This window comes from Ornithorhynchus anatinus, chromosome 4 (assembly GCF_004115215.2).
Source record: "Ornithorhynchus anatinus isolate Pmale09 chromosome 4, mOrnAna1.pri.v4, whole genome shotgun sequence".
NCBI classification, from domain to species: Eukaryota; Metazoa; Chordata; class Mammalia; order Monotremata; family Ornithorhynchidae; genus Ornithorhynchus; species Ornithorhynchus anatinus.
The window spans coordinates 125,436,054-125,461,335 of record NC_041731.1 but is presented as its reverse complement, the minus strand read 5'-3'; the positions used below and the strand labels follow the sequence as shown (position 1 = coordinate 125,461,335).

General features: G+C 49.2%; 1 protein-coding gene across 3 annotated transcripts in view; it reads right to left on the bottom strand.

The window, feature by feature from the left end:
- The window catches only part of SLC2A9 (solute carrier family 2 member 9), a 304,495-nt gene that overhangs the window by 206,438 nt on the left and 72,775 nt on the right, over positions 1 to 25,282 (bottom strand). For 2 of the 3 annotated variants that reach the window (XM_039911938.1, XM_039911939.1), the window contains one exon: positions 11,820 to 11,920. In XM_039911938.1, the coding sequence (XP_039767872.1) occupies positions 11,820 to 11,900 (81 nt within the window). In that variant the 5' untranslated portion in view covers positions 11,901 to 11,920. Of the gene's footprint in view, positions 1 to 3,681; positions 3,956 to 11,819; positions 11,921 to 25,282 lie in introns of those variants that run through there. The other variant, XM_029063982.2, reaches the window with a different exon arrangement.

Here is a 25,282-nt window from a genome sequence, read left to right as displayed (position 1 = left end):
CTTCTCTGTGCCTCAGTTACCTCATCTGTAAAATGGGGATGAAGACTGTGAGCCCCACGTGGGACAACCTGATTCCCCTGTGTCTACCCCAGGGCTTAGAACAGTGCTCTGCACATAGTAAGCGCTTAACAACATTATTATCTAAATGCATAGACGAAGCAGAAGGGAGAGTGAGGCAGGGAAAAGAGGGCTTAAGTGAGGTAGTCCTCTTGGAGAAGATGTGAATTTAATAATGCTTTGAAGGTGGAGAGATGGTGGTCTGGTGTATGTGGAGGGTGAGGGATTCTAGGCTAGGGGGAGGATGTGGGAAAGGGGTGGTGGCGAGATAAACAAGACAAAAATAATAGCTAGTATTGCTATTACATTAAACAGTGGCATTTGTTGAGCACTGTTCATTCATTCATTCAAAAGTATTTATTGAGCGTTTACTATGTGCAGAGCACTGTACTAAGCACTTGGAATGGACAAATCGGCAACAGATGGAGACAGTCCCTGCCCTTTGACGGGCTTACAGTCTAATCGGGGGAGACAGACAAGAACAATGACAATAAATAGAATCAAGGGGATGAACATCTCATTAAAACAATAGCAAATGAATAGAATCAAGGTGATGTACATCTCATTAACAAAATAAATAGGGTAATGAAGATATATACAGTTGAGCGGTCGAGTACAGTGGTGAGGGGAAGGGAGGGGGGAGGAGCAGAGGGAAAGGGGGGAAAAGAGGGCTTAGCTGAGGAGAGGTGTCGCGGGGGTAGAAGGGGAGCAGAGGGAGCAGAGGGAAAAGGGGACCTCAGTCTGGGAAGGCCTCTTGGAGGAGGTGAGCTTTAAGTAGGGTTTTGAAGAGGGGAAGAGAATTAGTTCTAAGCTCTGGGGTAAGCTCTAAGCTTAGAATTAGTTCTAAGTTCTAACTGTTCTAAGCTCTGGGGTAGATGTACAATAATCAGAGAGATGTACGATAATCTAACATCACAGAGACCATGAGAAAGCTAGTCTAGGTGAAAGAGAAGCAGCATGGTGTAGTGGACAGAGCACAGGCCTGGGAGTCAGAAGATAATGTTTTCTAATACGGGCTCTTCCTGCCGTGTGACCTTAGGTAAGTCACTTCACTTCTCTGGGCCTCAGTTACCTCCTCCATAAAATGAGGGTTGAGACTGCGAGCCCTATGTCAACCGGATTTGGACACGGTCCCTGTCCCACATGAGGCCCACAGTTTAACTGGAGGGAGAACAAGTATTTAATCCTCATTTTACAAATGAGGAAACTGAGGTACTGCAAAATTAAGTGACGTGCCCAAGGTCACACAGCAAGCAAGGAGCAGAGCTGGGATTATTATTAATAAAATTACTAATACTACTACTACTAATAATAACAGCAAGAATCCAGACTCTGACTTGCAGGTCCGTGCTCATTCCGCTTACTAGGCCACGCTGTGTTTCCTCACGTTTCCTCAATGTGTTATTTAAATTTGTACGCTCCCAAGTGCTTAGTACAGGGCTCTGCAAACGGTAAGGGCTCACTGAATATCACGGAAATGAAATCAAATTCACTTTCACATGTTGTTTGATGGTAAAGCAGTTCTGGATGACTCATTCAACAAACACTGGAACTGAAGCATCATCCCGTACCATGCAATAATAACAGGAATATTTATTGAGCTCCTAATGGATGCAGAGCACTGTATTTAGCACTGGGAGAAGATCACAGGTGGGAATTAGATCCAATCACTGATGCAGTGGACTGGCTTCTACCAAGTCTGTTGTTCCGTACTCTCTCAAGCAGTTAGTACAGTGCTCTGTCCACAATTAAATACCATTGATCGATTGACTGGATCAGTGGTTAGAACCTTGTTAATCCAAGCACTTATTCTATCCCACCTAGATTCCTGTAGCAGCCTTCTCGTCGACCTCCCTGCCTCCTGTCTCTCCCCACTCCTGTCCATACTCTACTCTGCTGTCAGGATCATTTTCCTACAAAAACATTCAGACGATATTTCCCCACTCTTCAAGATACTCCACCGGTTGCCGGGCCACCTCCGCATCAGACAAAAACTCCTCAACACTGGCTTTAAAGCAGTCAATCCTCTTGCCCTCTCCTACATCACTTTGCTACTCTCCTACTACAATCCAGTTTGCACCCTTAGCTCTTCTAATTCATTCAATAGTATTTATTGAGCGCTTACTATGTGCAGAGCACTGTACTAAGCGCTTGGAATGAACAAGTCGGCAACAGATAGAGACAGTCCCTGCCGTTTGACGGGCTTACGGTCTGATCGGGGGAGAGGGACAGACGAGAACGATGGCAATAAATAGAGTCGAGGGGAAGAACATCTCGTAAAAACAATAATGCTAACCTTCTAACCTTCTAACCTTCTAATGCTAACCTTCTCACCGAACCTCAATTTCTTGACGCCAAATTCCACTGACTCCCAGTCCACATCCTGCCTCTGGGCTGGAACATCCTCCCTCCTCATATCTGAGAGACAAAGACTCTCCCTGCCTTTAAAGCCTTACTGGAGGCCCATCTCCTCCAAGAGGCCTTCCCTGACTTAGCCCTCCTTTCCTCTTCTCCCGCTCCCCTCTGTGTCGCCCCCGACTTGCTCCCTTTATTCATCCCCCCTCCCAGCCCCACAGCACTTGTATACATAGCTGTAATTTATTTATTGATTGACTTACATTCTCTGTCTACCCCTCTAGACTGTAAGCTCTTTGTGGGTGGGGAATGTGCCCATTTATTGTTGCATTGTACTGTCCCAAGCACTTTTACGGTGCTATGTACACAGTAAACGCTCAATTAGCAAGATAATGAATGAATGAACCCAGGCTCTCTGACTCCCAGCCCACTTTCCACTAGGCCAAGTTGCTTCTCCAAGACTTCCAAACCACTGCCCTTCAAGTCCTAATCCACTGGCCTAAGAGCTGAGGTAGTTACAAGCTAATAATAATGTTGGTATTTGTTAAGCGCTTACTATGTGCCGAGCACTGTTCTAAGCGCTGGGGTTGACATAGGGGAATCAGGTTGTCCCACGTGGGGCTCACAGTCTTAATCCCCATTTTACAGATGAGGGAACTGAGGCACAGAGAAGTTAAGTGACTCGCCCACAGTCACACAGACGACAAGTGGCAGAGCTGGGATTCGAACTCATGAGCCCTGACTCCAAAGCCCGTGCTCTTTCCACTGAGCCACGAAGCTGATCAGGTTGGACACAGTCCCGGTCCCACATTGGGCTCAGTCTTAATTCCTATTTTCCAGATGATGATAATAATAATAATTAGGGTATTTGTTAAGCCCCTACTATGGGTCAAGCACTATTCTAAGCGCTGGGGTGGACACAAGGTGATTGGGTTGGACGCAGTCCCTGTCCCACACGGGGCTCACGGTCTTAATCCCCATTTTGCAGATGCGGGAACTGAGAAGTGAATTCACCTGCCCAAGGTCAAAGAATAGACAAGCGGCAGAGCCGGAATTAGAATCCATGACCTTCTGACTCCCAGGCCCTGGCTCTCTCCACTGGGCCGTGCCGCTTCTGGTAACCGAGGTACAGAAAGGGAAATGACTCGGCCAACATCACACAGCAGACAGGTGGCGGAGCCGGGATTAGAACCCAGGTCCTCCTGACTCCCAGGCCCACTAGGCCACGCTACTTCTCCTGGCATCCCGGCAGGCCCTTTGAAGCTTTACCTTCGTCTTCCTTGGGCTCGACCCCTGAGCGATCCAGTGTTGGGATTCGGGATGCCCTCCTCCGCGATCCTCCAAGCCCCCGGCCCTTTCCCCCCAGGAGCCCTGGGTCAGCGGCAGGGCGCTAGCTTCTCCATGATCCATTGGCTTCAGCGAGCAGCGATCGGAGGGAGAACTTTCCCTCAGCGCTACCGCTCTGACTCAGCTTCTCCAGCTCCACTGAAATAACCCAGCCGGGACAGGGACCGGGCTGGCCTTCCAGCCACGGAGAAAGGCAGAGTCCAAAGGAAGGGAGGCAAAATCAGAACAGGAAATGCACCGGGGACTTGTGTGTATACAGGATATGTGGCAATTGAGGCCGAACTCCACACGCGGTTTGCCAAACGCTGGAGCTGTAATAGTATCCTGGACCTGAAGGGGGAAAACGCCACAGGAAAGAAGAACCGGCCCAGTGGACTCGCTATTTCTCGATCAGCTTATTTCTGCTTTTCCCTTTGAAGCACGGTCACAGTGCAGCAGTCCAAAGAGAAGGGATTTCCCCCTCCCTTCCCCTCCTCCCCTCGGAGGGAGTTTTAGAGAGGCTTATGAGGCCCTCTAAATGAGATAGCCTACAATCGCATTACCGTAATAGGATTACGTTGCGTTTATTCACTCTTAGTTGGGCTGAAGATGAGTGTGGAACAGGTTCAAAACTCTGTCAGATCTGACCATCGATAGGAACTTCGGCTCCCATCTATTCGGTTCAAAACTCTGTCAGATCTGACCATCGATAGGAACTTTGGCTTCCATCTATTCAGGCTCTAAGGCAGTTTTGCCCCTTCAGGGTGGGCTCTGCTTCTGGGACCACTTGGATCAGGTCTCTTGTGCTGGAATCAGATTTGAGGAAGAGATACCTCCGGGGGAAGCTTTCACGCTCTTTAGGGCGGGGAGTCTCTGCTCTTAGTAACCCCACTAATATCCCCTTCATCACATCTGACTTCTTTGGTTGAAATAAGCCCTTCTCGACATAAACACCCAACACCCCCGCCGGGAACCGGCCTTTGAGAAATCCCAGAAGCCGGCACTTCAGAACAATCCGTGCTCCGCTTCCTGTCTCTGTCTCTCTCCATGGGAGTTGGTTTTAGGTGAGTTGCAATAAAAGAAGCTTTGATTCTCGGGAGGGGACGGGGATCAGAAGCTCTTCCGGCAGGACGGCTGAAGGATTTTGGAATTCAGCAGGTGCCAGACACAGGGTCAGGAGAGGGGGAGAGAGAGGTCGGTGGACGGGCGTTTGCTGCAAATTGTGCATTGGCCCAGGACGGGGTTACATTTTTGGAGCGAAGCGCTGGAGCGGGGAGGTCTCGCTCGGTTTCTCATAACCGTCTGGCCTCACAGCCGGTTGCCTTGTGAGCTGAGCAAACAAGCAGCTTTGGGCCTCACATACCTCACGCCCTCCTCCTCCTCTTCCACCTCCTCCAGCCAAGCCGACCAATCCTGTCCCAGCGGGGCCGTGAGAACAGCCGCCCTAATGGTTGTCCCTCGTCTTCGGGCTGTCCGTCCCGCCGTCCCGTTGCGTAGGAGGGCTTTACGCCGAGAGGAGATCCTCGTCTCCAGGTCTGATATCAATATGGGCTCTTTTTCCCGGACCCTAATAGCTCCCACTCCCAGGGCTGTGCGATGGATACCTCATCCTTAAAGGGGCCCCGTTCCTTATCTGGGCTAAGGCCCTCTCCGTAATCTGTAAGGAAGTCAGACGCTGGTTAGGCGATTGGGGTTCACTGAGGATATTCGCCTTTGGTCCAGTCGGCAACTTTCAGTTTTGCTGACGGTCACCGCCCTGCTTACTGAAGTCAGGGCCTGAGAGATTTCACTTTCCCCGAAGAGCCGGGCTTTCAACAGAGAGAGGTAAATGATTAGGGTGTGTCTCCTTCTGGCCTGGACTGGGGCCACTGTCCGGGGCGGGAGGCTGGGGCCAAAATGGGAAGTGTCCCGCTTCCCACTGGAGCAGCCTTGGATGGATTGGCCGAGAGCATCTGTTTCTTCCCCTGGCTCGGGACATGCTCACATTGGGTGAAAAATGGCGCTCAGATCTTGGAGAGAAAGCCGCGGGGCTGAGTGGAAAGAGCTCGGACTTGGGAGTCAGAAGGTCACGGGTTCTAATCCCAGCTCTGCCACTAGTCAGCTGTGCCACTTCGGGCAAGTCACTTCACTTCTCTGTGCCTCAGTGACCTCATCTGTAAAATGGGGATTAAGACTGTCAGCCCCACGTGGATGAACTGATTACCATATAATCTACTCCAGTGTTTAGAACAGTGCTTGGCACCTAGTAAGCGCTTAACATATACCATCATTATTAATCCCTGCTTCTCCATTTGTCTGCTGGGTGACCTTGGGCAGGTCACTTCACTTCTCTGGGCCTCAGTTATCTCATCTGTAAAATGGAGATTAAGACTGTGAGCCCCGCTTGGGACTGGGATTGTGTCCAACCTGTTTTGCTTGTGCTCCCTCCCAGCACTCAGTACAGTGCCTGGCACACAGTAAGCGCTTAACACATACGACAATTATCATTATTACGAGTATTATTATTACTTGTCTGCTCTGTAACCTTGGGCAAGTCTGTGCCTCAGTTTCCTCATTTGCAAAATGGGGACTCAATACCTATGCAGCTTCCTACTTAGACTGTGAGTCCCACGTAGGACCTGTTGTATCGGCCTTAGCGCTTAGTACAGTGCTCACTAGTCTTCCCGGGTGGGAAAGCAGCTACAGTTGATAAACACTCTTTTTGTTCCTTGGAACCAGAGTGGCCAGGGATGCCACCTGTTGGGCCTGGATGTCCCTTTGCCAACCGGGAAGTAACAGGCATAAATCACGTAAGGCGTGTCACATAGTTGTACACTCTAAAGAAATCGCATGAGTCATGGGTTCTAGTCCCGGCTCCGCCACTTGTCTGCCGTGTGACCTTGGGCAAATCACTCCCCTGTTTAGACTGTGAGCCCGTCATTGGTCAGGGTTTCTCTCTATCTGTTGCCGAATTATACATTCCAAGCGCTTAGTACAGTGCTCTGCACATAGTAAGCGCTCAATAAATACTATTGAATGAATGAATCAATGAACTTCTCTGGGCCTCAGTTCCCTCATCTGGAAAATGGGGATGGAGACTATGAGTCCCACGTGGCACAGGGCCTGTATCCAACTCGATTTGCTTGTATCCACCCCAGTGCTTAGTACAGTGAAGGGCACATAATAAGTGCTTAACAAATACCATCATTAATTGACTTCATGTAATAATGTTGGTATTTGTTAAGCGCTTACTATGTGCCGAGCACTGTTCTAAGCGCTGGGGTAGACATAGGGGAATCAGGTTGTCCCACGTGGGGCTCACAGTCTTAATCCCCATTTTACAGATGAGGGAACTGAGGCACAGAGAAGTTAAGTGACTTGCCCACAGTCACACAGCCGACAAGTGGCAGAGCTGGGATTCGAACTCATGAGCCCTGACTCCAAAGCCCGTGCTCTTTCCACTGAGCCACGCTCCTTCTGTGGTTCTCATGTGGAACCACTGCTGAAAATCTGCCAAACCAAGAGCACGTCTGCAGTGAGGGAGACCCCGAATCCTTCTGTGCTCCAAAACCTTTGCACCCCTCCCCCTCCCCCTCCATTCATTTAACTTCTCTGTGCCTCAGTTACCTCATCTGGAAAATGGGGATTAAGACTGTGAGCCCCACGTGGGACAACCCGACACCTTGTATCCCCCCCCCTCCACTACTTGGAACAGTGCTCTGCACATAGCACTTAACCAATACCATCTTGTTTTTTCCCTAACCTTGGCTATGTCACTCACTTGTTCGCCATGTGAACTTGGACAAGTCACTTAGCTGGGCCTCAGTGACCTTACCTGTCAAACGGGGATTAAGATTGTGAGCCCCATGAGGGACATGGACTGTGTCCAACCTGATTAGCTTATAACGATCTCAGCACTTAGAACAGTGCCTGGCACGTAGTAAGCACTTAACAAGTACCGCCAATATCATCACTATTATTATTAGCACTGAGATTAAGTCTGCCTGTTGCTCTACCTGGACTGGAGAGGGGACAGACCCGCTTTCAACCAGATAGTCCAGTATCAAACCTGACAGTCACCCTGTTTGTTACGCTCTTCACAATGATGGTACCCACTGCGACAGAAGACATGCTCCTCACCTGAGCTGAGAAAAGTTTACTGTTGTAGCTCGGAATCTCAGCCCAATAGGAACCACTGTTTTGGGACAGGTCTGAAGATAAGGCTGGTCTAGTAATTAATAATTATGGAACTTGTTAAGCAGTTACTGTGTGCCAAGCATTGTTCTAAGCACTACGGTAGATACGGGGCAATCAGGTTGGACACAGTCCCTGTCCCACATAGGGCTCACAGAATTAATCCCCGTTTTGTGGATGAGGGAAGTGAGGCCCAGAGAAGTGAAGCGACTTGCCCAAGGTCACCCAGCAGACGTGGTGGAGCTGGGATTAGAACCCAGGTCCTTCTGACTCCCAGGCCAGTGCTCTATCCACTAAACTCTAGCCATGAGCTATCCGGGAGAAGCAGTGTGGTTCAGTGGATAGAGCATGGGCCTGGGAGTCAGAAGGTCATGGGTTCTAATCCTCGCTCCTCTCCATATCTGCTGCGTGACCTTGGGCTTCACTTCTCTGGGCCTCAGTTACCTCATCCGTAAAATGGGGATAAAGAGAGTAAAATGGAGAAGCAGCGTGGCTCAGTGGAAAGAGCCTGGGCTTCGGACTCAGAGGTCATGAGTTCGACTCCCGGCTCTGCCACTTGTCAGCTGTGTGACTGCGGGCAAGTCACTTAACTTCTCTGTGCCTCAGTTTCCTCATCTGTAAAATAGGGATTAAAAGTGTGTGAGCCCCACGTGGGACAACCTGATTACCCTGTATCTCCCCCAGCGCTTAGAACAGTGCTCGGCACCTAGTAAGCGCTTAACAAATACCAACATTATTATTATTATTTTTATTAGAGTGAGCCCCATGTGGGATAGAAGCTGTACCCAACCTGATTACCTTATATCTACCCCAGTGCTTAGAACAGTGCTCAGCACATAGTAAGCCCTTAACAAGTACTGCAATTATTATTATTATGGTGGGCAGGGAATGTGTCAGCTTACTGTTGTATTGTACTCTCCCAAGCGTTCAGTACAATGCTCTGAACACAGTAAGTGCTCAATAAAATACGGTTGGATGAACGAATGAATGATGAAGAAGCCATGCTGCTTCTCACTAAGCCATGCTGCTTCTAAGCAGGCACCTGTAGGATGGTCCTAGCAGCAGAAATGGTATTTACTGAGCTCCCACTGGAGTACAGTGCACTGTTCAATGCACTGGGGGAGAACAACGGAAACACATGACACATTCCTTGGCTGACACACTACTGTATCCCCCCAGCGCTCAGAACAGTGCTTTGCACATAGTAAGCGCTTAATACCACAATTTTTTTAAAGCTTTCCAGTGGTCTTCAAAGGAGGAAGGATTCCCTCAGCCAGGTCTGGTAGCCGAAAGCATTGCTGTTGATGCCCCGCCAAGCCTTTCAAAAGCCACGTTGTTGTGGGCAGGGAATGTGTATTGTTATATCGTACTTTCCCAAGTGCTTAATATAATGCTCTGCACCTAGTAAGTGCTCAATAAATGTGAATGAATGAATAATAATTATAATTATGCTATTTGTTAAGCATTTACTATGTGCCAGTGAATCAAACAATCATATTCCTTGAGCTCCTTCTGTGTCCAGAACGCTGTACTAAGTGCTTGGGAGACTATATTCCAACCGAGTTGAAAGACGTTTCCTTCCCACAAAGAGCTTGCAGTCTAGAGCAGCACTGCGTTTAAACGCTGGGGTAGATATAAGAGAATCAGGTCCCACATGCAGCTCACGGTCTAAGTAAGAGGGAGAACAGGCATCGGATCTCCATTCTGCAGATGAGAAAACTGAGGCACAGAGAAGTGAAGTGACTTGCCCAAGGCCACACTGCAGGTAAGTGGTAGAGTCAGGATTAGAACCCAGGGCCTCTGACTCCCAGGCCTGTGCTCTTTCCACTAGACCATGCTGCTTCTCTTCCTTAGCTTTGTTTGGGCTCTGCAGACTGGTTTTGAAATCCTCTCATCTGGTGTTAAGAGAAGGAAGTACAAGGGCATAGTACAGTGTTCTTCTCACAGGCAGCACTCAATGATGATGACGATAACGGTATTTGTTAAGCGCTTACTATGTGCCGAGCACTGCTCTAAGCGCTGGGGGAGATACAGGGTCATTAGGTCGTCCCACGTGAGGCTCACAGTCTTCCTCCCCATTTTACAGATGAGGTAACTGAGGCCCAGAGAAGTGAAGTGACTTGCCCACAGTCACACAGCTGACAAGTGGCAGAGCGGCATTCGAACCCATGACCTCTGACTCCCAAGCCCGGGCTCTTTCCACTGAGCCACGCTGCTTCTCTATAAATACCACTGACTGCAGGCCCTGATCGGTAAAGTGTTTTTCATTCAGTGGTTTGGAGGTTGACACTGAAACTACTAGTCACAAACCTAAGCCGTGTCTTATCTTTGGAATGTGCTAATTTAATAATGGGTTTGCCCATCTCCCGGTTGACCGTGCCTAATAATAATTATTACCATTATGGTATTTGTTAAGTGCTTATACTGTGTTCCAAGCACTGAATACTAAACACTCGGGTAGATTCAAGATAATCAGTTCGGACGCAGCCCCGTCTCACATGAGACTTACAGCCTAAGTAGGAGGGAGAACAGTTACTGAATCCCCATTTTGCAGAAGAGGTAACTGAGGCACGGTGACAGTTAAGTGACTTGCCCAAGGTCGCAGAGCTGGTAAGTGGCAGAATTGGGGTTAGAAAAGGCTTTTCCTTTTTCTGGCAGGCCACACAGTGAGGCACACAGTGCTTCCTTGGAGAAGCAGCGTGGCTCAGTGGAAAGAGCCCGGGCTTAGGAGTCAGAGGTCATGGGTTCGAATCCCGGCTCCACCACTTGTCAGCTGTGTGACTGTGGGCACGTCACTTCACTTCTCTGGGCCTCTGTTCCCTCACCTGTAAAATGGGGATTTACTATGAGCCTCACGTGGGACAACCTGATTACCCTGTATCTACCCCAGCGCTTAGAACAGTGCTCTGCACATAGTAAGCGCTTAACAAATACCAACATTATTATCCATTCTTTTCTTTTTCCCTATAGTATTTACTAAGCACTCACTATATGCTAAGCCCTGGGGAAGACACAAGAGAATCAGATTTGACAGAGTCCCTGTCCTACGCAAGGCTCACGGTCTGAGAAAAAGAGAGAATCAGAGGACCTGGGTTCTTATCCTGGCTCCCCATCTTGCCTGCTGTATGATGTGCAAATCACCTTGGGCAAGTCACTTAACTTCTCTGAGCCTCAATATCTCATCTGGAAAATGGAGATTAAAAGGGTGAGCCCCACGTGGGACAACCTGAGCGTGGCTCAGTGGAAAGAGCCTGGGCTTCGGAGTCAGGGGTCATGGATTCAAATCCCCGGCTCTGCCACTTGTCAGCTGTGTGACTGTGGGCAAGTCACTTCACTTCTCTGTGCCTCGGTTACCTCATCTGTAAAATGGGGATTAACCGTGAGCCTCACGTGGGACAACCTGATTACCCTGTATCTACCCCAGCGTTTAGAACAGTGCACGGCACGTAGTAAGCGCTTAACAAATACCAACATCATTATTATTATTATTACCCCGGCCCTTAGAACAGTGCTTGGCACATAGTAAGCACTTAACGAATGCCATCATTATTACTAGTATCATTATTATTATTATCATCTCTGGTCCTCTGTCTCCTCATCTGCAAAATGGAAATTCAATGCCTGTTCTCCCTCCTAGATTATGAGCACCGTGTGGGACAGGGACCATGTCCGAACTGATTATCTTGCATCTACCTCAGCTCTTAGAACAGTACTTGACTCTTAGTAAGTGCTTAACATTTATAATAATAATAATGATAGCAAAAACAACATCAGAGCCAAACTAGAACCCAGGTTTTCTTCTCCCTCATCCCTGGACTCCTGCCAGCTCCCAGATTTGAGAGGTCTCCCTTGCTCTTATCACCCACTGACAAATGGAGGATTAGTCAGTTCGACAGTCGAGCACTAACCGATTTCTTCTTCACCTCGTTGACGGACTTCACCGCGCCATCATCTTTGCTTCCCGCCTTGTCATTTCCGCTGGCCGTCATTGTCTTTTGACCTGGTTCTTCTGTTGGGGGAAAAGGAAGGGTCATCAGCAACCTCGAATCGTCCTCGGTGGAAGTTGCCCAACCCTGAACAATGGCTATGAGCCTTGGTTTTGTGGAACGGCAAATCTCAAGTTCCCTGCCATCTCTACGTGCTGAGCCTATCGGCTCTCCCATCCACAGCCTCGACCCTGCTGAGGCAGGAATCCCAGAGGTCACTTGCCGCACGCCTCCTTTGGCCACGGGTCGAACGAGAGTAATGATGCTTCCTTCCCTCTAACTTCACAGAGTTGCTCCAGTGTGGGCTCCGACAACCGCCAGCCTAGAGCCTGCCAGTTAATGGCATTTATTGAGCGTTTACTGTGTACCGAGCGCTTGGGAGAGGACAGTACAATAGAGTCGGAAAGCACGATCCCTGCCCACAAGGAGCTTACGGTCTACAGGGAGAGATGGACATTAAAATAATTACGCATGGGGGAAACAGTGGAGTATAACAATGTCGACATAGGTCCTAGTGGGCAAATAAATGCTGCCAATCAATCAATAGTATTTATTGGGCACTTACTGTGTGCCGGGTACTGTACTGAGAGCTCAGAAGAGTAGGATCCAACAGAGTTAGTAGACACGATCGCTGCCTATAAGGAGCTTACAGTCTATGGAGGAGATAGGCATTAGAATCGTTACCGATGAGAGAAACAGAAGACTATAATGACGTTGACCTAAGTGCTGATGGGCACATAAATGCTGTCAATCACTCAATCAATGGTATTTACTGAGTGTTTACTGTGTGCAGGGTACTGTACTGAGAATTTGGGAGAATAAAATACAACAGAGTTGGCAGACATGAACCCCGGCCACAGGGAGCTTACAGTCCGCAGGGGGAGACATTAAATTAATTCCGTCTGCGGGAAATTGTAGAGTGTGAGGATATTGATCCAAGGGCTGTGGGCACATACGTGATATCAGTGATGCACCAGGCCTTCTTACTTCTGGCTAGATGCCAGGTGATGCCACTCGTTTGTCAATCGATCCTTAGTATCTACATCCAACCTGTGTCCAACCTGATATGCTTGTATCCACCCCAACGCTTAGTACACTGCCTGGCACACTTTGCTTGACAGATACCATAATTATTGTGAGCATCCAAAAAAACTAGATTATAAACTCCTTGAGGGCAATAATAATAATAATAATGATGGTATTTGTTAAGCACCATACTAAGCAATGGGGTAGATAAAAGGTAGTTGGGTTGGACACCATCCCTGTCCTACCTGGGGCTCACAGACGTAATCTCCATTTTCCAGATGAGGTAACTGAGCCCCATAATGAAGCGACTCGCCCAAGGTCACAGAGCAGACAAGTAGCGGAGACGGGATTAGAACTCAGGTCCTTCTGACTCCAGGCCCGGGATCTAGCCACTAGACCACACTGCTTCTCTATATACAATGTCACCATCCTTGGGAGGGCTCAAATCACCAAGCTTTCGGTCAGCAGGCAGCTCCGTTAACCGACTGGGCCTCAGAGACGAGCCTGCACACTCTGTGGTAAATAGCGAGGCTCGAGTGAGAGAAGAGGGCTGTACTAAGCACTTGATCTGCGGGCTTCCACTTAGCTTGGATGGCCTCCATGTTGCTCCCACTGGCATCACCTCAGATCCCTTGCTGCTGTCCTCTGTCAGCCACCCCTGACTCTTTTTCGGGTGTTGGAGGGCCTTGGGGGGACCAGAGAGCCTGAGATGGGGGTTTGGGGGAAGGGAGGGGACACTGCAGCTCAGGCGTGGAAGAGTGGTGAAGGCTGTGTCCTTAATGGTGCAGAAGCTCAATGTCTGAGTCATCTTCTTCCCCTCCTGCCTTTCCCAAGAAACCTAAGATTTCCATTCTTGAGACATCAACCTATAAATCACCATCATCGTAAATAATAACGATCAATATTATAGCATTTAAGTGCTTACTATGCGCCAGGCACTTTACGGAGCACTGGAGTAGGTTCACGTTAATCAGTACAGGCCCAGTCCCCATCCCACTCAGGGCTCACAGTCTAAGGAGGGAGGGCAGGTAATATAATAATAATAATAATAATAATGTTGGTATTTGTTAAGCGCTTACTACGTGCAGAGCACTGTTCTAAGCGCTGGGGGAGATACAGGGTCATCAGGTTGTCCCACCTGAGGCTCACGGTCTTAATCCCCATTTTACAGATGAGGTAACTGAGGCACAGAGAAGTGAAGTGACTTGCCCACAGTCACACAGCTGACAAGTGGCGGAGCCTGGATTTGAACCTATGCCCTCTGACTCCCAAGCCCGGGCTCTTTTCACTGAGCCACGCTGCTTCTGAATGAAGGTAATGAATCCCCACTTTACAGATGAGGAAAATGAGGCACAGAGAATTTGAGTGACTTGCCCAAGGTCATACAGCAGGCAAGTGAAAGAACTGGGATTAGAACCCAGAGAATGGCATAGTGGATAGAGGACGGGCCTGGGAGGTCAGGGGTTCCAATTCATTCATTCATACAATTGTATTTATTGAGTTCTTACAGTGTGCAGAGCATTATACTAAGCACTTGGGAAATACAATTTGGCAACAGATAGAGACAATCCCTACCCAACAACGAGTCGCACTTCCGCCACCTGTCTGCTGTGTGACCTTGGGCAAGTCACTTCACTTCTCAGGGCCTCAGTTACCTCATCTGTAAAATGGGGATTGAGACTTTCCATTTGCTTGTAATAATAATAATAATGTTGGTATTTGTTAAGCGCTTACTATGTGCACAGCACTGTTCTAAGCACAGGGGTAGACACAGGGGAATCAGGCTGTCCCAAGTGGGGTTCACAGTCTTAATCCCCATTTTACAGATGAGGTAACTGAGGCACAGAGAAGTTAAGTGACTCACTCACAGTCACACAGCTGACAAGTGGCAGAGCCGGGATTCAAACCCGTGACCTCTGACTCCAAAGCCCGTGCTCTTTCCACTGAGCCATGCTGCTTCTCCATATCCACCCCAGCACTCAGTACCGTGTTTGGCACATAGTAGGTGCTTAACAAATGACATAGTTATCATTATTATTATCATCATCTCCTCTGACTTGCCCAAGTTTCCCCACTCTTCCCATCAGGCCATGCTGCTACTCTAAGTTATGATTCCCCCAAAGTGCCTTCCTGAGATTGGGCAGGCATCAAAGTTTATCCATTCGGAGGGAGATTAGACTGTAAATCCGTCAATGGGCAGGGACTGTCTCTGTTGCCGAACTGTACATTCCAAGCGCTTAGTACAGTGCTCTGCACATAATAAGCGCTCAATAAATACTATTGAATGGACAGGCTCAGCAGAGGGAACACAAGGACAATGAGGAAACAAAATGGCACGGAAGGGAAGGCAGAGGCACCAGTGCCAGGGAAGAATGTTGGTATTTGTTAAGCGCTTACTATGTGCCGAGCACTGTTCTAAGCGCTGGGGTAGACATAGGGGAATCAGGTTGTCCCACGTGGGGCTCACAGTCTTAATCCCCATTTTCCAGATGAGGGAAGTGAGGCACAGAGAAGTTAAGTGACTTGCCCACAGTCACACAGCCAAGTGGCAGAGCTGGGATTCGACCTCATGAGCCCTGACTCCAAAGCCCATGCTCTTTCCACTGAGCCACGCTGCTTCTCCAAGAGCAAGAGAAGGTAAGGGGATCATCACCCTCTCGGAAGCCGGTAGCTTCGCCCTTGGCACAGGTGTCTTAGGCAAGAGCGCTGGACATTCCAAATATTCAAAGAGTCTGGTTGAAGGTTGGCCAGGGAATTGAGAGAAGGAAATGAGAAAGCTCAATTCCCAGAATACCAAAGAGCTGACCAATAACCCCCATGTCCCACATTAAGGGGTGGCCGTGGGTGAAGCCAAGTCCTTGAATTCTTTTGGAACCGGGCCTCTTTGGTGTCGGGATGCTGAGAAGTGAGGAGGTTTCTTCATCTGCCTCTGGAGAACTGGCTCCCGAATTAAGGCCCCAAATTAAGCTGAAGGGAAGGTAGGCCGGGAAGTGGATTTCGATGATCCATCTAATTTAGAGGTTTTCCGGTGTACTGCTTAGTTTGTGGTTTTGCATCTCTATTGGAATTTGTGTCATTCTTTTCAATTATATCTCTGATTAAAGTATTTATTGGGCACAGCTATGTGTAATCCGAGTTTTAGAGTTATTTAAGGCACTCAGGAAGAGTTTCCTTCGAGATTCCGGCCAGATTCCACATCATTTTTATGCCTTTGGAATGTTTGATTTTAGGAAAGACAGCCAAGACTTCTCCTTGTAGATATTTGACCAAGGTGCCTCTTCTCTAACAGTGGTGCCAGGACAGACAGTCTGAGCTAGAGGTCTTAGAGAAGCAACGGGGCCTAGTGGAGAGAGCACTGGATGGGGAGTTGGAGGACCTGGGTTCTAATCCCGGCTCTGCCATTTGCCTTCTATGTGACTTGGAACAAGTCAGGGAAGTCAAGAAAGCAGCATGGCTGGATGGCTGGAGCATGGGGCTGGGAGTCAGAGGGAACTGGGTTCTAATTTCGGCTCTGCCACCTGTCTGCAGTGTGACTTAGGGAAAATCACGCCCCCCTTTCCCTCCCCCGCTCTCGCTCCACTAACCCACAGCCCTGGGTCACCGCCTCTGTCCACCTCCTACGCTCCTATGCTAGAGCTGCCAAGCGCTGCTGGCGAAGGTCCAAGCACCAAGTCGACCTTATCCTTTTTAAATTTATCCTTTCCTGCCTTAACTCTGCCATCTCCTCCGCCAGGCAAAACTTCTTCTCCTCCCTCATCGACACCCACGCCCGTCACCCCTGCCGATTGTTCCGGACCTTTAACTCTCTCCTTAGGCACCCTGTTCCTCCCCCATCCCCCATCCCTCACCCCCAATGATCTGGCCACCTACTTCATCACAAAAATTAACACAATCAGGTCTGAGCTCCCCAACGTCACCTCTCCCCCTTCTGCCTCCCCCCCCGAACCCTCTCCCCTACTTTCCCATCCTTCCCTGCAGTATCCTCAGAGAAGATCTCTTCCCTCCTTGCAAGTGCCACCCCCTCCACCTGTGCCTAGGACCCCATTCCCACTCACCTTATAAAAACTATCGCCCCTGCCCTCCTCCCTTCCTTGACTTCTATCTTTAACCACTCACTCTCCAATGGCTTCTTCCCCTCTGTCTTCAAACATGCCCACATCTCCCCGATCCTAAAAAAAACCCCTCTCTTGACCCCACTTCCCCTTCCAGTTATTGCTTTATCTCCCTACTACCCTTCCTCTCCAAGCTCCTAGAACGAGTCGTCTACACTCGCTGCTTAGAATTCCTTAACTCCCATTCTCTCCTGGACCCCCTCCGATCTGGCTTCCGTCCCCTCCGCTCTACCGAGACTGCTCTCTCTAAGGTCACCCGTGACCTCCTTTTTGCCAAATCCAATGGCTCCTACTCTATCCTGATCCTCCTTGACCTCTCAGCTGCCTTTGACACTGTCGACCATCCCCTTCTCCTCCACACCTTATCTCACCTAGGCTTTACGGACTCCGTCTTCTCCCGGTTCTCCTCTTATCTCTCTGGCCGGTCGTTCTCGCTCTTCTTTGCAGGCTCCTCCTCCCCCTCCCATCCTATAACTGTAGGGTTCCTCAAGGGTCAGTTCTTGGCCCTCTTCTGTTCTCCATCTACACTCACTCCCTCGGTGAACTCATCCGCTCTCACGGCTTCAACTATCACCTCTATGCAGATGACAGACAGATCTACATCTCTGCCCCTGTCCTCTCCCCCTCCTTTCAGGCTCGTATCTCCTCCCGCCTCCAAGACGTCTCCACCTGGATGTCTGCCCGCCACCTGAAACTCAACATGACCAAAACCGAGTTCCTCGTCTTCCCTCCCAAACCCGGTCCTCTCCCTGACTTCCCTATCACCGTGGATGGTACGACCATCCTTCCCGTCTCTCAGGCCCGCGACCTCGGTGTCATCTTTGACTCGGCTCTCTCGTTCACCCCACACATCCGATCCGTCACCGAGATCTGCCAGTCTCACCTATATAATATCGCCAGGATCCACCCTTTTTACAGACTCTCGTAATATCCTGGCTAGATTACTGTGTCAGCCTTCTCTCTGATCTCCCTTCCTCCTCTCTCGCCCCACTCCAGTCTATTCTTCACTCCGCTGCCGGCTCATCTTCCTGCAGAAATGCTCTGGGCCTGTCACTCCCCTTCTTAAAAACCTCCAGTGGTTGCCTATCGACCTCCACACAAAATAAAAACTTCTCACTCTGGGCTTCGAGGCTCTCCATCACTTTGCCCCCTCCTACCTCTCCTCCCTTCTCTCTTTCCACTGCCCAGCCCGCACGCTCCGCTCCTCTGCCGCCCACCTCCTCACCGTCCCCCGTTCTCACCTATCCCGCCGTCCACCCCCGGGCCACGTCCTCCCGCGGTCCTGGAACGCCCTCCCTCCTCACCTCCGCCAAACTCATTCTCTTCCCCTCTTCAAAACCCTACTTAAAACTCACCTCCTCCAAGAGGCCTTCCCAGACTGAGCTCCCCTTCTCCCTCTACTCCCTCTACCGCCCCCCCTTCACCTCTCCTCAGCTAAGCCCTTTTCCCCCCTTTCCCTCTGCTCCTCCCCCTCTCCCTTCCCCTCCCCTCACCACTGTGCTCGTCCGCTCAACTGTATATATCTTCATTACCCTATTTATTTTGTTAATGAGATGTACATCACCTTGATTCTATTTATTTGCTATTGTTTCAATTAGATGTTCATCCCCTTGATTCTATTTACTGCCATTGTTCTTGTCTGTCTGTCTCCCCCGATTAGACTGTAAGCCCATCAAAGGTCATGGTCTGTCTCTGTTACTGATTTGTACATTCCAAGCACATAGTACAGTGCTCTGCACATAGTAAGCGCTCAATAAATACTATTGAATTCATTCAATATTATTCAATTCAATTCAATATTCAAATTCAATATTTATTCAATACTATTGAATTCAATATTGAATGAGTGTACTACTCTGTGCCTCAGTTTCCTCAATGGCAAAGTGGGGATTCAATACCTGTTCTCCCTCCTATGTAGACTGTGAGCCCCACGTGGGACAAGGATTATATTTTGCCTGAAGAACGTGCATCTAACCCAGGGCTTAGAACAGTGCTTGACACACAGTGTGTGCTAAGCAAATATCATTTTTTTAAAAGTCACAATTTCTTTGGACCTCAGTTTCCTCAACTATAAAATAGGGATTAAATACTTATTCTCTATTTTATAGAGGAGGAAATTGAGACCCAGAGAAGTTGTGACTTTTTTTTAATCGATACTTGTCGAACGCTAAATAATAATAATGATAGTCCAGTGTGGGATGGGATTGTGTCTGATCTGATCATGTATCCTAGCACTTTGTGTAGTGCTTGGCACATAGTAAGTGGCGAACAGAGCTCTGCACACAGTAAGCACTCAATAAATACGATTGAATTAATGAATGAACAAACATCACATTTAGTTGCTGAGTGGAAGCTGGCCAGAGGTAGACTTGTGAAGATGGTGGTCCTACTGAAGATTTGGGACTCGGGTAGTCCTAAATGTAATAATAATAATAATAACAATAATTATAATTATTGTGGTATATGTTAAATGCTTACTATGTGCCAGGCACTGTTCTAAGCGCTGGGGTAGATACATGCAGTTTGGACACAGTTCATGTCGCACATGGGCGCACAGTCTGAATCCTCATTTTACAAATGAGGTGACTGACGCCCAGCAAAGTTAAATGACTTGTCCAAGGGCACACAGTAGACAAGTGGCAGAGCTGGGACTATAACCCAGAAACTTCTGATGCTGACGCTGAACTGGTTTGGGCCACTTTGGACAGTCTGTAATAATAGTAATAATAATGATAATAATTACTGTGGTATTTGTTAAGTGCTTACTATGTGCCAGGCACTGTACTAAGTGCTGGGGTAGATACAATCACTTTGAACGCAGTCCATGTCCCACAAGGGGCTCACAGTCTCTATCATAATTTGACAGATGAGGTAACTGAGGCCCAGAGAAAAAAATGAACTAAATTAATTGCATTTGTTAAGCGCTTACTTTGTGCAAAGCACTGTTCAAGTGAAGTGACTTGCCCAGGGTCACACAGCAGACAAGTGCCAAAGCTGGGACTAGAACCCAGAAGCTTCTGACTTCCAGGCTTGTGTTTCTTCTAGGGCCCTGCTGCTTCTCCACTGCCCCTGGTCCCCTTGACCCACTTCCCTCACGACCCCCGAGCTCAAAATGAAAAGCCGGCATCCAACTGTTTCAGAAAAAGTAGACACCAGACTGGAGGAGAGGCTGGAAGGGGAGTTGCCCATATACAAGGGAAGCAGCATGACCTAGTGGATAGAGCACAGGCCTGGGAGTCAGAAGGTCCTGAGTTCTAACCTGGGATCCTCCACTTGTCTGCTGTGTGGCCTTAGGTAAGCCCCTTCACTTCTCTGTGCCTCAGTTACCTCATTTGTAAAATGGGGATTAAGACTGTGAACCCCATGCGAGACAGAGAATGTGCTTTGTTGCTTGTACCCACCCCAGCGCTTAATACAGTGCTTGACGAATAGAAAGTGCTTAACAAGAAAGAAAGAATGGAATTTGTTAAGCGCTTACTATGTGCCAAGCACTGTTCTAAGCACTGGGGTAGATACAAGGTCATCAGATTGTCCCACCTGGGGCTCACAGTCTTAATCCCCATTTTACAGATGAGGTAAATGAGGCACAGAGAAGTCAAGTGGCTTGCCCAAGGTCACACAACAGCCAAGTAGCGGAGTAGAATTAGAACCCACATCTTCTGACTCCCAAACCCATGCTCTTTCCGCTAAGCCACACAGCTTTCCATATTAAATGCTATTAACAAACACTGTTATTATTATTATTGATAATCGGTAAGTCTCCAGCCCAATCAATCAATGGCATTTACTGAGCGCTTCCTCTGTGCAGAGCACTGTTCTAAGCACTTGTTGTATGATCCCTGCCCTCGAGGAGCTTACAGTCTAGCCGAGCAATTCCACTACTGTGCGGTTTCACGGAGGGGAATAATAATCGTGGTATTTGTTAAGCGCTTATTATATGCCAAGCAGTATTCTAAGCGCTGGGGTAGGTACAGGGTAATCAGGTTGTCCCACATAGGGCTCACACTTTTAATCCCCATTTTACAGATAAGGTAATTGAGGCACGGAGAAGTGAAGTGACTTGCCCAAGGTCACACAGCAGACAAGCTACACTTCCCGCTAGCTGTGGCCGACCTCTCAACCCCACTGGGGAGACGACCAAGGCCATCTTACTCACACCCCGTCTCCCCTCGCCACCCAAGTGATCTGGAGGTAAGAGGGGTCTGGTCACAACTGTTGGGAAGCAGCGTGGCTCAGTGGAAGAGAGCCTGGGCTTCGGGGTCAGAGGTCATGAGTTCGACTCCCGGCTCTGCCACTTGTCAGCTGTGTGACTGTGGGCAAGTCACTTAACTTCTCTGTGCCTCAGTTCCCTCATCTGTAAAATGGGGATTAAGTGTGAGCCTCACATGGGACAACCTGATTACCCTGTATCTCCCCCAGCGCTTAGAACAGTGCTGGGCACATAGTAAGCGCTTAACAAACACCAACATTAACTGTTCCGGAGGCTGGGCAGTGAGGTGGAGGGGTCTTAGGGCCGATACTGGGGAACTCAAATTGTAGGTATGAGGAAGAGAGGAAGTAGCAGGAGAACGGGATGGGGCCGGCAATTCGTACAAAAATGCAGGATAATAATGATGATAATGTTGGTATTTGTTAAGCACTTACTACGTGCAGAGCACTGTTCTAAGCGCTGGGGTAGATACAGGGGAATGAGGTTGTCCCACGTGAGGCTCACAGTCTTCATCCCCATTTTACAGATGAGGGAACTGAGGCACAGAGAAGTGAAGTGACTTGCTCACAGTCACACAGCTGACAAGGGGCAGAGTCGGGATGCCCCAGCAACTACAGGATGTGAACGCTGCCCACGGGTCCAGCAGCAGCGGAGTTGGTCTGCCACGCACCTTTGGGTGGGTGGGGGAGCAGATTTGGCCCTTAAAACGACTCTGAGGCTCAGGGAGGACCGCAGCTCTGAGGGCTCTAATCCCGGCTCCGCCATCCGTCAGCTGGATACCGGGGATCACTTGAGAGAACTCTACCAAGCGTTCAGTACAGTGTCCTGCACATAGTAAGAGATCACTAAATATGACTGAAAAGGATCAGGGTAAGTACAAGGGACAACAGGGCTATAACAGAGTACAGATCATCCCATCACCACCAGGAAAGCTAATAAATGTTGGATATATTAAAGGGGCCAGGAAAAATTTGCCCAGGGATGACCCCAGGAAGGGCATAATAATAATAATAATAATGTTGGTATTTGTTAAGCGCTTACTATGTGCAGAGCACTGTTCTAAGCGCGGGGGTAGATACAGGGTAATCAGGTTGTCCCACGTGAGGCTCACAGTCTTCATCCCCATTTTTCCAGATGAGGGAACTGAGGCACAGAGAAGTTAAGTGACGCCCACAGTCACACAGCTGACAAGTGGCAGAGCAGGGATTCGAACCCATGTCTTCTGACTGCCAAACCCGTGCTCTTTTCACTGAGCCACGCTGGCATACTAGCAGACCTGACTAATAAGAATAATAATGATGGTATTTGTTAAGCGCTTACTATGTGCCAAGCACTGTTCTAAGCACTGGAGGAGACACAAGGTGATCAGTTGTCCCACGTGGGGCTCACAGTCTTAATCCCCATTTTCCAGATGAGGTAACTGAGGCACAGAGAAGTGAAGTGACTCGCCCAAAGTCGCGCAGCTGACAAGGGACGGAGCCGCGATTAGAACCTATGACCTTTGACTCCCAAGTCGGGGTTCTTTCCACTGAGCCACGCTATGACCCTTGGGCAAGACCCGCCCAGACTTCCCCACAGAGGATGTCCTGAAATACGCAGACACCTCGGCAACTCCCCCGACCACCCAGACGGCCCTCAGAGGGGAAGGTGTCCACCTTCAAGGTGGGACGGGGGAGGGACGAGGAACGTTGAAGGTTAGAAAAGGAGTGTCCCGGAGACGATGCACTGCCCTCTCCCAAGCGCTTAGTACAGTGCTCTGCACACAGTAAGCACTCAGTAGGTACGATGACTAACCGACGGACTGAAAATGCTTTTGGCTCTGCGGGTTGGAGTCCACTGGTCCGAACACCAGAGTATAGGTGAGTCAGGAAACTGCGTTGCTGTGGCTTTCTCAACACATCATCGTGTTCTTGGATTGGTAATTATACCGGGGCGACACATGGGTTCTGGCTCAGTGGAAAGAGCACGGGCTTTGGAGTCAGAGGTCATGGGTTCAAATCCCGGCTCGGCCACTTATCAGCTGTGTGACCGTGGGCAAGTCACTTCACTTCTCTGGGCCTCAGTTACCTCATCTGGAAAATGGGGATTAAGACTTTGAGCCCCACGTGGGACAACCTGATTCCCCTGTGTCTACCCCAGCGCTTAGAACGGTGCTCTGCACATAGTAAGCGCTTAACAAATACCAACATTATTATTTCCTTTTTTTGAGAGGGCAAGAGAGGTGTTCTCTTACAGAAGCCCCTCTACCTTGCTGCCAGGAGGCTGTGCTCGACAACATAAGTATCTTTCTCATCTCAATAGGAGAATGAGGAGCCGTGCTTTTAAAGGAAGCTATCAATAGCAATAATAATAATAATAACAATAATGTTGGTATTTGTTAAGCGCTTACTATGTGCAGAGCACTCCGCTGGGGTAGACGCAGGGGAATCAGGTGTCCCACGTGGGGCTCACAGTCTTAATCCTCATTTTACAGATGAGGTAACTGAGGCACAGAGAAGTTAAGTGACTTGCCCACAGTCACACAGCCGACAAGTGGTGGAGCTGGGATCTGAACTCATGACCTCTGACTCCGAAGCCCGTGCTCTTTCCACTGAACCATGCTAGTACAAAGTTCTCCACCTCATGTTTGTTGATGATGATGAAGAAAATTGATGTCATCTCTCTACTCTCGTCAGTACGTTTGTCAACCGCTTCAGAAGATAATTGTACTCTCCCAAGTACATCTCCTCCAAGGGGCCTTCCCCGACTAAGCCCTCATTTAATTGCATAAATTACGAATGTAAGCATTGTAGGGATGAGGGACGGGTGAATAAAGGGTGCAAATCCACGCAGATGGGAGTGGGAGAAGAGGAAATAATAATGTTGGTATTTATTAAGTGCTTACTATGTGCAGAGCACTGTTCTAAGGGCGGGGGAAGCAGCGTGGCTCAGTGGAAAGAGCCTGGGCTTCGGAGTCAGAGGTCATGGGTTCGACTCCCAGCTCTGCCACTTGTCAGCTGTGTGACTTTGGGTAAGTCACTTCACTTCTCTGTGCCTTAGTTACCTCATCTGTAAAATGGGAATTAACTGGGAGCCTCACGTGGGACAACCTGTTTACCCTGTATCTACCCCAGCGCTTAGAACAATGCTCTGCACAGAGTAAGCACTTAACAAATACCAACATCATTATTGGAGAAGCAGTGTGGCTCAGTGGAAAGAGCACGGGCTTGGGAGTCAGAGGTCATTGGTTCGAATCTCGGATCTGCCATTTGTCAGCTGCGTGACTGTGGGCGAGTCACTTCACTTCTCTGTGACTCAGTTACCTCATCTGTAAAATGGGGGTTAATTGTGAGCCTCACGTAGGACAACCTGATTACCTTATGTCTACCCCAGCGCTTAGAACAGTGCTCTGTCCCTTCACCTCTGCTCTTCACCTTGCCCCTTCCTACCCCTCCTCCCTTCTCTCTTTCTACCGCCCACCCCGCACGCTCCGCTCCTCTGCCGCCCACCTCCTCACAGTCCCTCGGTCTCGCCCATCCCGCCGTCGACCCCCGGGCCACGTCCTCCCGCAGTCCTGGAACGCCCTCCCTCCTCACCTCCGCCAAACTCATTCTCTTCCCCTCTTCAAAACCCTACTTAAAACTCACCTCCTCCAAGAGGCCTTCCCAGACCGAGCTCCCCTTCTCCCTCTACTCCCTCTACCACCCCCCTTCACCTCTCCGCAGCTTAACCCTCTCTTCCCCCCATTTCCCTCTGCTCCTCCCCCTCTCCCTTCCCATCCCCTCAGCACTGCACTCGTCTGCTCAACTGTATATATTTTCATTACCCTATTTATTTTGTTCATTACAAAATGTACATCGCCTCGATTCTATTTAGTTGCCATTGTTTTTACGAGATGTTCTTCCCCTCGACTCTATTTCTTGCCATCGTTCTCGTCTGTCCGTCTCCCCCGATCAGACCGTAAGCCCGTCCAACAGCAGGGACCGTCTCTATCTGTTGCCGACTTGTTCATTCCAAGCGCTAAGTACAGTGCTCTGCACATAGTAAGCGCTCAATAA